This window comes from Vicugna pacos, chromosome 13 (assembly GCF_048564905.1).
Source record: "Vicugna pacos chromosome 13, VicPac4, whole genome shotgun sequence".
Taxonomy (NCBI): domain Eukaryota; kingdom Metazoa; phylum Chordata; class Mammalia; order Artiodactyla; family Camelidae; genus Vicugna; species Vicugna pacos.
This window is the reverse complement of record NC_132999.1, coordinates 23,694,890-23,708,923: the sequence shown is the minus strand read 5'-3', so window position 1 is coordinate 23,708,923 and position 14,034 is coordinate 23,694,890. Positions and strand designations below refer to the sequence as shown.

At 40.1% G+C, this 14,034-nt stretch overlaps 1 protein-coding gene across 8 annotated transcripts in view; it reads left to right on the top strand.

Annotated features, from left to right (window-relative positions):
* Positions 1-14,034, top strand: part of FGGY (FGGY carbohydrate kinase domain containing) — a 389,879-nt gene that overhangs the window by 251,585 nt on the left and 124,260 nt on the right. For 7 of the 8 annotated variants that reach the window (XR_012079073.1, XR_012079071.1, XR_012079072.1 and 4 more), the window contains exon 9: positions 4,915-5,022. The exons of the other annotated variant lie outside the window; for it this stretch is intronic. Coding sequence is in view for 4 of the 7 variants with exons in the window: in XM_072974343.1 (XP_072830444.1) it covers positions 4,915-5,022 (108 nt within the window). In the remaining 3 variants the exon portion in view is untranslated. The remainder of the gene's footprint in view (positions 1-4,914; positions 5,023-14,034) is intronic. 8 annotated transcript variants of the gene reach the window in all.

The following is a 14,034-nucleotide window of genomic DNA, read 5'->3' as shown; positions in this document are numbered from 1 at the left end:
TGGAGGGTATGTTGATGGAAAAATATGCCCATTCTTTAAACCATGTGATTTTTTATATAAAGTAAAATGCAAAACCTTAAACCCTACTGAAAATCAAAATGCTTGTACAGCTTTCGTGACTCTGAGCCTTGCTGTCCGGGATGCCCTCCCTTTCCACCTGAGGAAACCCTTATTCATCCTTCAAGGCCTAACTGTGTGGCCACTTCTGTGAAGTGCTCACTCTTCTCCCAGGCACTTTGGGATTCGACCACCCTCCTCATCTACGTTACTGTAGCACCTGGCATGTCTTGTTGTAATTTTTTTATTTCCATCTCTGTCTGCCTGGTCTGACTAGGGGCTCCTTGAGGAAAAGGGCCATGCCTTAGTATGAATTCATCTTATTATTATTATTATTTTGCATTATTGTTTGTATAGCCTAGTTGATGATCTCAGTGCCTGGCATATAGTATGCAATCAAATGTTTTGTTTTATTGACAGTTTTTATAACTTTATTTATATCACATATAATTAAAGAACATATCAAAGGTCTCCATATGCTTTAAACAATACTAAATTGAATATTTGTACCACTACCCATGAAAAGGAATATTTTGAAAGAGAGTATTACCAGTACCTTTTAAGTGCAGAGTATTTTGACTATATGATTAAATAACTGTGAACTATTTTCTTGTTGCATTTTGCTTAATGTTCTGGCTCTTCAAGTAATTTTGAATCTTGATTTGGATGTGGCTCACCATAAGTAGTCCTCCCAAGTTTATACCATCTGAAAGTATAGTGACTTTGCTTCTGTATTGTCTTCTACTTCTTCATTGAAAACATTGACTAAATAAGACCAAGAAGGAATCTAGAGACCTCCTTACATGGTTGCAGTTACTTCTGGCTGTGGTCATTCAACCTAGTCATCTGACGATTCCATCACACGAATCTCATTTGCAGGAGAACTAATGTTTACTTGGTATTTAACATATAATAAGCTGTTTATATGTGGCAGCTTATTTAAATTTTTTTAATGAAAGTACTGGGGATTGAACCCAGGGCCTTGTGCTACCACTCAGCTATACCCACCCCATAAGCTTATTTAATTTTCACTACAGTCCTCGCACATTTATATCATTCCTCCCATTTTGGAACAGAGGAAACTGAAGCTCAGAAAGATTGCCTTGTGTAAGATCACCTGCCAGAACATGATAGGATAGAATCAAGACAGATCTTTGACTCAACCCTTGTTCTCTCCTCTGCTGTTTACAAATATATCAGGGAAAACTGATCGAAAGCCTTTTGCATAGGAAGATTCCCTAACCTACTTGTCATCAAGGCCAGGAGGTTGGTTCAATTTGAGTGAGTCTATGTTGGTTCTAACAGCCCTTACTTTCTGCCCTTGAAAGGTAAATGAAGGACCCAAAGAAGCAATGGTAACCTAAAAATGAGGCCATACTTTGGCAGAGACAAATCTAGAACCTGTGAAGCCTGACTGCTTTGTATTTTCATAACTTTGAGCATGTGTAACAGTCGCTGCCTCAGCTTACATATCTGTAAATAGAAATAATGATAGAATCTTCCCTTAGGGTCACTGTGAGGATTAAGTGATTTAACTCCTGTAATGGGCTTGGAATAAGGCCTTGAATAGTACCTGGTCAATCTTAGCTGTTGTTGCCAGCAGCACATACTACTGGGAAGTCCGTGTCCTGTATGGACACGTGTCCTTAGTGGAGCAAAATGTGCTCCTTCCTTCCTTCCTTTTGGGTAACAGAGCAGCCTTCACAAAAATGGAAAGAGCTTTCACAAAAAATGTTTTCAAGATTTAGATTTACTGCAAAGGATTAAAGCACACATAAATACACACATGTGCAGCCTCTCTTCCTCCCTCCCTCCCTCCCCCACCCCTGCCTCTCTCCCTCTCTCCCCCTCCCTCCTCTCTCTCTCTCAAAACAATCACTTGTTTTCTCCCAGAGTTTGGGAGTGATTGGAAGTGCTCTGGGGAACATGTTTCCCTTTGTTTCCTTGCTATAGTGAGAAATTCTGATAGGACGCGTGCACCATTGCAAATAAATGAGCCCAAACAGGAGTCCGCTACTAACCTTCTCTCTGGATGGAGCCAGGCAGAGCCTTCACCTAACACTCCTGAGCAGCAGTGGAGTTCTGCTGTAGCCAATGCAGTAACACCTTTCAATCACAGGGTCTGGGTTTTCATGGGTGGTGATGGTACAAAACTTTCCTGAGTGATTAATGTACACAAGTTTTGTCTGTTTTTTCAAAAGCATATACTGGGGTGTGAGGCCGATATCTGCCTGGGTTTAAGTCCCACAATGGCCATTCACTAACTGTGTGACTGTAGACAACAGGCAACCTCTCTGAGACTAACCTATCAAATGGGGCTGGATGAGTTCTGGAAGGGAAGGGGTGTGGGGCATGAAAAGAGGTGACTTGACTTTGGTGGGTGTCCATCGCCTATTTCAACCCTGGATCCTAAGTGCTTCTGGGGCTGGACTGTCTTATTCACCCCAAAGCAGCTCGGGGATGCAATTTCGGGCAGTCATTTCTAGGGTTGGCATATGGCAACATTTTCACTGACAAAGACAAAGTGACAAAAGTGTAAACCATGTAGTGTGTGCTTTTTCTGTCTAGAACACTCTCTAATCATACACACCCACACACACACAGATATTCACAAACACAGACAGATACACATATACTCAAACCTGAATAATTTCTATGTATGTTTTCATCTTAATTCAAATATCATTTCCTCAGAAAAGCCTTCCCTGACCCCTCAACTGGATTAGATACCTCACTTATAAACTCTTATAATACCTTTTGATATTCCTTCATTACTTATTACAGTTTATCATTACGCGTTTGTGTTTTATGGTGACCAGCTGTCCCAGTTTGCCCAGTACTGAGGGTTTTCCAAGACACGGGACTTTTGGTGCTAAAACAGGGAGAATCCTGGCCAGCTCTGAAGCATTGGTCACCCTAGTTTACCCTGCTCTCAAGAGGGCAGCCCCGTGAAGGTGGGGACTATGCTTTTTTGTTTACATTTACTTGCAGTGCCTGAATCACAATAGGAGCTCAGGAAACATCTGTGGAACTCACAAAGAAATAAGTGAACATGTCCATGGAAGCCAAACTGTCTTTTCTTGCAGAAAAGAAAAACCCTTTTTTTCCCCTGAGATTATTCTTTTCACTTTTGGTATTTATTGTCCTCTTTTTATACATTACTTTATTTGACAAAATTTAAAGTTAACGATATTGTGTAATCTACCTTCCCTCACACTCTTCCTTTTTGGGGGTTGGAAATCCTAGTGATTTGAGGCCTCACCAGTTTAATGAAAAGAGAACCAGAGTAGTTGACATCCGGACATTTAAAGAAGGCTTATCCGTTTGCTACAATGCTGTAGTGTAAACTTCATGAGGACAGAAATTATGGATATGTTTAGTGCACTTCTATATCCCCAGGCGTAGTACCAAGCATATAGTAAGGGCTGAAATAAATATCTGTGGAATAAATAAATGACTAGATTCTCTGCCCAGCCTCAAGACATGCAGGAATAGACCCGGTGTGCCCAATTCCATTTTCCTCCCCACTCTCTAATACACCCTTCCACAACCATAATATGACTGCAGTGTTCATCCCTCCTGGATGGATGAGAAGCTCATGCTATTCCAAGTGAATGAACACATGGTCCATCCCTGCCTGTCCTGGCTTATGTCTTGATGTACTTTCCTACCACCTAAATGAGTTTCTATTGCTACCAAAAAAAAAAAAAAAAGTTGCCGTATCTTGACCACTAAGAGCACCTGTCTCTCCCCTGCATGGCTTTGTTTAAGCTATTCCCTTGCCTGTTCTACTTCATCTAGCTAACCAGTCTGATTTAGTATTTTCTCTAAGAAGCCACCTCTGGACCATTTCATTCCTCACCTGCTGTGCCCCTCCACAACATTTTATGTTGTCTTTACCGTCCCATGGACCACACTGTTTTCTCTTTTACTGTTTACTTATCTAACCCCCAACCCCAGACAAGGGGCTTCTTTAAGACAAGAACTCTTTCTGATTCATCTCTGTGTCCCCAGCACCCAGTAAAGGTAGATAGTATGCTGTTAGCTGGCCCATAACTGTTTGTAGGAGGAAGGGGGTGTGTCAGTCATCTATTGCCATAAAAATGCTGGGTAGAAACAAACATAAAAACCTAGCAACATGTAACAGGACCTGTATTTTTGTTCACAAGTCTGTCGGTTGGGTGACTCTGGTGATCTGGGCTCGCCAGCTGCTGGTTGACTAGGAGGACTTGCTGACCATATTTGAGTTCTCTCATGTATCTGAAACATCACCTGTGACAGCTGGGCTGACTCAGCGGGCTGCATGTGTTCCATCCAGCAGGCTGGCATGGGTGTATTCCCGTGGCAGAGGGAGACGGGCAGGAGGAAGAGAAGAAGCACATAGTTCTTGAGGCCCAAGCCTGGAAAACTGGCACAGTGTCACTTCCACCTCATTCTGGTGGCCAAAACAAATTACTTGACTTATTGACCCAGATTCAAGGGGCAGTGACCCCACCTCTCAGTGAGAGGAGCTGCCAAGTCATATCGCAGAGCGAGTAGGTACAGGGAGGGCTAGAAGGTGGGGGGACCATTATTGCAGTCAGTCTGCCACGGAGAGGGAGCCATCTAGGAACTGTCCCATCAGTTTCTTTCCAAAATTATCTCTTTTGCTACCGTGACATCTGAATGAATTTATCAGAAAGGTTTCCAAAGATGAAGCCATGCCCGTCCTTTGGGAGGGAGTGACTTTGCCACCATCAAAGTTATTTAATAAGAAGCTGAGTTCCATGATCATAGAAACATTAGATGGGAGGGGGATAAAGCTTGTTCTAGCCTTGAGGATCAGTGTTTTCACATACTTTGCCCCTTTCTTTCTAGATCAGCAAAGACCCGATTTTTGTATCAGGAGTCTGGGGTCCTTATTTCTCAGCCATGGTCCCTGGATTCTGGCTGAATGAAGGTGGTCAGAGTGTTACTGGAAAGTTGGTAAGTTGTCCCTTTCTGAGTATGGTCTTTAATGTTTTTACACCCTTGACTGGTCTGTTTTGTCACACCACCCATATACCCAGTCTCTGAAGATTAGCAGACTCCTACATTGGAATTAACTTTCTCTTAGGGTACAGCCTCACATCACATATGGAGCATATGCAGTCTGTGTTTGCCAAAGGAATAAATGTTGGTCCAGGCATTGATGACTAACCCATCTTCTCACCTAGCTTTCTTTCACATAACAACCCAGTTTTCTCATGGCAACAAGCATGATGTTCTACTTTGTAAAAAGGACTGTGTTAATCTCCAGCCAGAACCCTTCAATGTTTCCCCATAGCCCTGGGGATAGTTCAGATAGTTTTCTGGGCACATCATTCGCTTTGTGGTCTATCCTCTCCAATCCCACACATGGACTTGTCACTAAAGCCAGATTGCCCTACCCACAGCTTCCCCATGGCTTATGGTATTCCACTCCTCTGTGCTTGTATATATGCTTCTTTCCCTACTCAGAGAGTCTTACTTGTTCTTTAACACACAACTCCAGTTCTTAGCACATCCTGTGATAATCTGTCTTTTTCAGAAATCTATGAACTCTTTAAAGGTACGGGCCATATCATACTTCTCTTTGTATCCATTTCAGTGCCTGGTTCATAGAAGGTGCTTAGAGAAAATGTGTTGAATTCATGGGGGTTGTCTCATAGGGACGACAGAAGGTCTATAAAAGTGCGATGAGTACTCTACCAGAGGTACAAGGCACAGAGTTGATACAAAGCTACATGAAGAAATGCTTTGCAGGGGGTAAAGTGTTTGTGCTGAGCCTGAAAGATAAATAGGGACCAACCAGACAAAGAAAGGTAGGGATATTCTTCCAGGTAGGAGAAACTGGCATAGGAACAAAGACATGGGAGTGAACAATAGCAAGGTATATTTGAGGGTAATTGCAGAGTTTCAGTCGTGGCGTAAACTGTTCTTAGAAAAATGACTTACAGTAAAAGCTGGGCGGGGACCACACAGAAGAAGTCCCTGTAAAATATGCTAAGGAGCTGAACTTTAGGTAGTAGACCAAGGGGAAGAGGTAAAAGACTGGAAGAATGATGGATGTTGTCAGATCTCTATTATAAAAACTGGCCAGCAGCTGGCAGGAAGAAGGCCTTTAGGGCACATGGCTGAACATTGAGAGACCAGCTTTAGTGGGTTAGTCCACAGACAAAAAGCCATGAGGGCTTGAATGAGGGCAGTGGCAACAATGACTGAGAACTGAGGTCAAGAAATCAGCAGACCTCAGAGGGATTAAATGTGGAAAGCAAGGGAAAATGAGACCCAGGCTGAATTACCCAACCTCACATTTACTATGTTAGATTGAAATCATCTGTTTATGGTCTGATCCCCTACCAGTTCTTCTGAATGTTCAGCCAAATGAAAAGTGAACTGATTCCAAGCTGGATGTGCCTACAAGTAACCGGTCATTTCCATTTCTTAGTGTATTTCTATTTTATTCTTAGCTGCCTCAAATTCTCTCAGAGTTGATGGAAGCAGAGGTGGATGGCTGGATTCAAAGAGCATGTTTTGTGCCTTTACTTTTGTGCCAGGCTAGAGAGATGAATTAGACCCCCGTTAGTCCCCAGTTTTAAGGGGCTCCTTGTCTAGTCAGAAGGCTCGGTGAGTATAAAATAAATAACATCTGATTGGTCTTAATAATCAGGGCTAGAAAAATCAAGAAGACATCACTCAATGCCTAAGGTGCAGTGGGATTAGAACTTTACATTCTCCTGTTTAAACTAGTGTCCTGTATTTATACAACTTTCAACTTAAATAGCCACTCCCTTTCTATGACACATTGAAAACCCATTACTGAAACATAGCCCTTTTCAAGACCACATCATGGTATAATTACCCTTAGGAGACCCAGAACTCATAGATGACACAGCCAAGAGTCTTTTTTTTTTTTTATCAAGGATAACAATCCAGTAAACCAGCTCTTTGTGCAGGATTCATTGTCCATGAAGCTGTCCATCCACAGGTTTTCAGAGACTTAGTATGCTAGTTGAACATCTGTGTCAGTCTGGAAATGCTTTTCCCAGTATTCAGCTCAAAGTTTGCTCTGTTGCTATGGCTATAAGCCATCTTTGCCCAAACATCATGACGTATCTTGGTGGACAAGAATTGGTTACGCCTGTTTCCTGAGCCCGAATTTGAATTTTTGAAAAGTGAACATTTTTTGACCATTAATAAAACCTTCATAACAGTCCACTGTGGTTTTTTTGGCAAGAATCATGGGAATTGCTAACCTTTATCTAGTTAGTTGGTTTTGTGCCATTAACTGATGAAGCTCCATGAGGGTTCCACTTAGGGCACGTCTATGTATATAGGCTCACTGGATGTAGGGATGGGGCATGATTGACCTGTGGGTTACAGAGAGTGAAATCTAAGGAAGTCCAAAAGCTAATATAATAGGGCACAAATCTGTATCAAGCACAAAAATGACTAATAAGGCATCAGTCCACAGAAGCCAAGCAAAGAGAAAGAAACCACCTACAGAATGAAGAGATAAGAGAAGAGAAACAATGATGATGGTAATAATCACAACAATAATTGTACCTTACTGAGCGTGTTTTCCTGTGGGAAAGATTTATACATATAATCTTGTTAATCCTTGAATGATATTCATAATGATCACAATGACTAATATTTATTTTGAAGGCTTATTTCCCAGTCTCAACTCCAAGAGCTTTTCATGTACTGTTTTATTTGATCCTCTTAAAACTCACACAGGTTAAGTACAGTTATTATCCCTATTTTACAGAGGAGGGACTAAAACTAAGTACAGCAAGCACAGCCTGGAGAGATGCCCGGTGTACCACCAGTGCCCTTTCTATGTAGTTCCTCTGCCACTCACTCACCTTTTTTCCCCATTTACTTAATTCTGGTTTATTCTTTTGTAAATTCTTATCACTGGTTTTACAGCTCACTGTCATCAGATGGAGCACCGTAAGAGGAAGTTACATCTTTTTGTTCTGTGTTTCATGTGGGCATCTTCTCCCATACGCTGTGTCTAAAAGGGTCTGCCCCGTTATTTCCTTGTCCATGAGATAACGATAAACACGCTGTCGTCAGTCCACCTTCCAAAGCAGAAGAGACGAGAAAGAAGAAAAGGGAAATAAAGGAGGGGAATGAAGAGAGGGAAAAAAAGAAAAAGACAAAAATTATCTAAACTCTAGATTTAAAAAAATTGTCTTATTTTTACAATTAAATGCAGATCTTCCATCTCTAAGTAAAACCCTTCGTTCCAAGTATGTGAATAGATTGGTACTTAAAAAAAAAAAAATCTCCATCTGGTTAACTTCAGGATGAAGAAGAAAATAGGATAGGATCTTTCCTGGCTCCGCAGCTCTTGCTGTTTCTTCTGACTGGGATTTGGACTTGTTTTTCACTCATTTCAAGCTTGTGCTGCTGATATTTATTTCCTCTCAGAAGGACACGTACCCCATTCTCATGGATGATTTATTTCTGTTCACCAAACACCCATCAAAGATTCTCGTGCTTGTCGATACTCTCTCCAGAAGAGCTATGCAAAAAACATCGCTTTTTGCCCAGACTTTTTCCACAGAACACCGACCCGTGCAGTCACTGTATCCAGATGCTGAAGTTTATTTCCAGCTGGACCTTAGCCATGCCTCTCTCCACACACTCTTCTCTGTCTTACTTGAAGTCATTTTTATTGGGGGGAGGCATTAGGCAAGAGAGGCTAAGACAATTTCCTAAGCCACCCCTGTGGTGGCATTGGCTTTCTGGGACAATTGGGCTTGATGGGGAGTTACCTATGAATTGTTTGAAGCCAGAATTGAAATTTATGAACGTGAGCCACAGGGTCACAATGTAGCTAGCTGCTGCGTGTTCTTGGAATTGTAGGATGTGTGTGCATTGTGACTGCCTCTCTGCCTCCTCCTCATCACAGTGCCCCTCCGCCTGGGGCCAGCCTCAGAGGGTCAGCCAGTCTTTCGTAACTGAGTGCGCAAAGATTTTGCCCCATACACAGTGCCATCCAGGTTATGGAGGTAGTGATGTCATCTCTTCCTTCATTCACCCTTTCCATCATGTTACAGAGACTTCCTAAGGGATTACTCTAGGCCAGACCGGAACATGGTCACATGGTTCCTGTCCTCCAGTGGCTTTTTATCTAGCGAGAAAGTTGGATATAGAACTGATCATTATAGTTTATTGTAAAAGTAGATTGCACTACCCCTGCAGCCAATTGGGAGAATCATTTATGTCACTGCTAGTTTATGGGGCATAAGCCATTTCACCTCTGCTACCTAGCAGGTGCCTCTTGTGTATTTCAGTCACCCCAGGGTAATAAGGGAAGATGGATGTTTCTTCTCTCTCTCCCATTCCCTGAAGAAAGCTGATAGTCTGAGCCCCGCTTATGTGCCAAGCACACTGAGGCCCTTAAGAGGACTCAGGATTTCACCGGATCCTCACAGCATGTGTATGTAGTCAGTCTTGTTATGTCAGTTTTACTAGTGACCAAACAGGCTCAGAACAGTGAAGTAACTTGATCAAGGTCTTAACAGTTGTATGTGGGAGAGCCTTGATTCAAACCTAGGTCAGCTCCTGGAAGCCCCAGATCTTTTCAAAACTGGACATGACATTTGTAGAGCCGCCTGTCTGATTTTTTCTTACAGTTCTCTTGTAGACTTCCTTGGAAGTAATAATCAGTTATCAGTATCAGTTAATGTGACTTTCTTTTCAAGTCTTTTGAAGCAAATAGTTGGCAAGCTTTGTAAAGATCAGTGTTGACAGGATCTAGGTATACAAACTTGGGTGTGTCCCCAGCATCTCACATTAGCTAATTAGAATGACTTCACGGATACAAACACCAGCTCTGCATAAACAGATGCCCCCCTGTTCCCTCCTCCTGCCCAGACTTTTGCTGTGTTTTTTTTTTTTTGTATATTTACCTGGATTCCTACATAGCTTCCTAAGTACCTTTGCTACTAACCTTTCCCCCTTTAGCTCCTATGTCTTAATTGAGGCTGCTATAATAAAGGACCACAGATGGGGGTGGTGGTGGTTATAAACAACAGAAATTTGTCTCACAATTCTGGAGGCTAGAAGTCCAAGATCAAGCTTGGGTTCTGGTGAGAGTGCTCTTCTGGGTTGCAGAAGGCTGTTTTCTCCTTATATCCTCAACATGCTGGAAGGGGGAGAACTCTGGTCTCTTTACACTCTTTAATTAGGGCACTAATCCCATTCATGAGGGCTCCACCCTCATGACCTAATCATCTCCCAAATGAGCCACCTCTCAATACTGTCACATTGGTGGTTAGGATTTCAAATATAAATTTGGGGGGGGGGGCACAAACATTTAGTCCACATCACCCTCTCTAAAGATTAGAGCTAAAACAATCTTTCTAAAATGTAGACATGACTATGTCACTCTTGATAGCTTTCCAATTACCTGTAGAGTAAAGTCTAAAGTCTTAGAGTGATGCTTATTTAGACACCCAGTATTTATAGAATGCCTACTATTTTCAAGCTGCTGTTCTGATTGAGAAAAAGGCATCGGCAAAAACAGCCCCTTCTGGCCCCACTTCCAAAAATCAGTCCCCTTGTCAAGCTTTCATTCTAACAAGAGTAGACTGAAATTTTCAGAATTTCATTTTAATTCTTCTATTTGTTTTTTAGGCATTGTTTTTGCGTTCTTTTTTAATGACTTTTTTAGAAATTGCAGTAAATAGCCTGAACTTTTCAGTCTACTTAGAATGCATACTGTATTAACATGTAAAATACAAAAAGCATTCAACTCTATAGTTCCATTTACTAGCCCTCCACCTCTTTATGCTGGAGTTTGCCATATGTGTGGTGTCTATATATATATATGTTGTGCACTCAACAATATAGTAGTTGTTATATTGTTTGCTTTAAGTGATGTATTAGTTTGCTCAAGATGCCATAACAAAATGCCTGGGTGGCTTAACCAATAGACATTTATATTCTTACTGTTCTGGAGGCTAGAAGTTCATCATCAAGGTGCTATTTGTGCTGACAAGTTGGGTTTGTGGTGAGAGTTCTCTTCCTGGCTTGTAGATGGTCACCTCTCCACTGTGTCCTTATGTGGCCTTTCCTGGGTGCATGACATAAAGAGAGAGCCCTGGTGGCCCTTCCTCTACTTATAAGGACACCAATTCTATCAGATTAGGGCCCAACCTTTACGACCTCATTTAACCTAAGTTACCTCCATAAAGTCTCCATCTCCAAATGCAGTCATGTTAGGGGTTGGGCTTCAACTCTGAATTTTGAAAGGGTACAATTCAGTCCATAATAGTCACACATATTTCAAAGAAATTCTGAGAAACAAAGCATAATCTTTTGTGTTTATAAACATATTTACTATTTCCGCTGTTTTTTTTTATTTTTTTAGTGAAAATTTAAGTTTCATCTGATATTTCCCTTTAGCCTGGAGAATTTCCTTTAGCATTTCTTTAGTTCTTACAGGTCTCCTGGAAACAACAACAACAACAATAAAAAACTTAGTTTTCTTTTTTTAATGAGTTTATTTTACCTTCTATTTTGAAATATATTTTTTGCTCAATATAGAATTCTTATTTCACAGGTTTTGTTTTTCCTTCAACACTTAAGAATATCAATATATTGTATTCTGACATTGTTTCTTATGAGAAGTCAACCATCATATATTTTGTTCTTCCCCTGTGTACAGTGTATTCTTTCTTCTGGCTACTTTTAAGATTTTTTTCTTAATGTTAGTTTCTTTATGGTATGTCTAGATGTGGTGCTTTGAATGTTTATCCTTCTTCCCCCAGGGAAGAACTAATGCTAAACTTCTTGAATTTGTAAATTGTTGTCTTTCACAAAGTTTGGAAAATCTTTTGCATTTATGTATTTAAATATCTTTTCTGCCCCATTTTCTTTTATTCCTCATACTGTGACTCCAGTTACACATATTTAAGACCTTTGGCTATTGTCATATAGCCCCTGAGGGATTCTGTTTTGGGGTTTTTTCTTTTCCTCAATATTTCTCTCTCTCTCTCTCTCTCTCTCAATTAGATACTGTCTATTGATCTTTTTTTCAAATTCATTGACTCTTCTGACTGCCATCTCCAATCAGCTGTTGGGCCCATCCACTAAATATTTGTTTTAGATAATAAGTTTATCAATAGTAGAATTTCTACTTTTTAATATTTTCTATTTCTTTCTCATTTCCTATTTGTTAGTTATGAGAATGTTATCCTTTACATCCTTAAGCATTGTTAAACTACCAGCTTTAAAATTCTTGTCTTCTAATTTTAACATCTGTTTTATCTCAGGGTCATTGTCCATTAAATGACCATCCTCTTAAGAATGGATTACATTTTCCTGTTCCTTTATATGTCTGGTAATTTGGGGGTCTTATCCTGAACATTGTAATTGTTATATTATAGAGACACTGGATTATTCTTATTTCTCTGCAGAGTATTTTTTTTTTTTAAGCAAGTAGTTTATTGGGCTGAACTCAAACTCCCAAGTTTTGTCTCTCCTGTGATGAGCAACTACTGAAATCTTTGCTGAGTTCTTTAAGTCTTAGCTGGGCTACTTATAACATAATTCAGAGATCATCCAGAGATTAAGGCAACATTTACATGCATAGTGTCGAGCTCTCTTTCTATACTTCTCTCCTTTCTGAGATCTCCCTACCCCTTACTTTCTAGTTGCTATGGTTGCCTTGAACTCTGGCCTCTCATTACTTAACTAGGAAGACTACATATTTCTGTCTGAGTATTAGCTGTCCTGCATGGTGCTGATTGAGGCCTGCCCTCAGAAAAAAAATCTGTAAAATCAAGAAACACACATAATGCTGTTTTCATCTTCCATGTGTCTATTTCTCTTCAGTTTCTGCCTGGCTTTGATCACTTTCCAGTATCTTCGGAGAATTATTTTATGTATTTTGGTCAGCATTTATAATTGTTATGGGGGGGGAATTTGTATTATAAGAGATATTCAGTTATTTTAAGAAGTGAAACTCCTGAATAACTTCTTTTAAAGCAAATATGACTCTTATGTCATATTTGACTTGATTATGACTCTTCCCTGATTAAAACCCCTCTGTTGGCCATCTGTATGTTTTCATCAGAAAAATGCCTATTTAGGTCTTCTGTCCATTTTTTGATTGGGTTGTTTGTTTTTTTTGATATTGAGTTGTATGAGCCGTTTGTATATTTTGGATACTAACCCCTTGTTGGCTGCATGATTTGCAAATATTTTCTCCCATTCTGTATGTTGTCTTTTCATTTTTGTTGATGGTTTCCTTTGCTATACAAAGCTTATAAGTTTGATTAGGTACCATTTGTTTATTTTTGCTTTTGTTTCTTTTGCTTTGGGAGACATCTAAGAAAACATTGCTACAATTTATGTCAAAAAATGTTTTGCCTATGTTCTCTTCTAGGATTTGTATGGTGTCATGTCTTACATTTAAGCCTTTAAACAATTTTGAGTTTATTTGTGTATGGTGTGAGGGAGTATTCTAACTTCATTGTGATCAGAATGGCTATCATCACAAAGTCTACAAATAATAAATGCTGGAGAGAGTGTGGAGAAAAGGGAATCCTTGTACACAATTGGTGGGAAGGTAAATTGGTGTGGCCACTAGGGAAAACAGTATAGAAATTATTTAAAAAACAGAGCTGTCATATGATCCAACAAACCCACACCTGGGTTATATATCCAGAAAAAAAATGAAAACTCTAATTGAAAAGATTCATGCACCCCAGTATTCATAGCAGCACTATTTACAAAAGCTAAGACATGGAAAAGACCAAGTGCCAAGTGCCCAGAAACAGATGATTGGCTTAAGAAGATGTAACACATATATACAATGGAACATTATTCAGAAATAAAAATAATGAAATATTGTCATTTGCAAAAACATGGATGGACCTAGAGAATATTTTACTTAATGAAGTAAATCAAAGACGTGTACTGTATATAATATCACTTACATGTGGAATCTAAAAA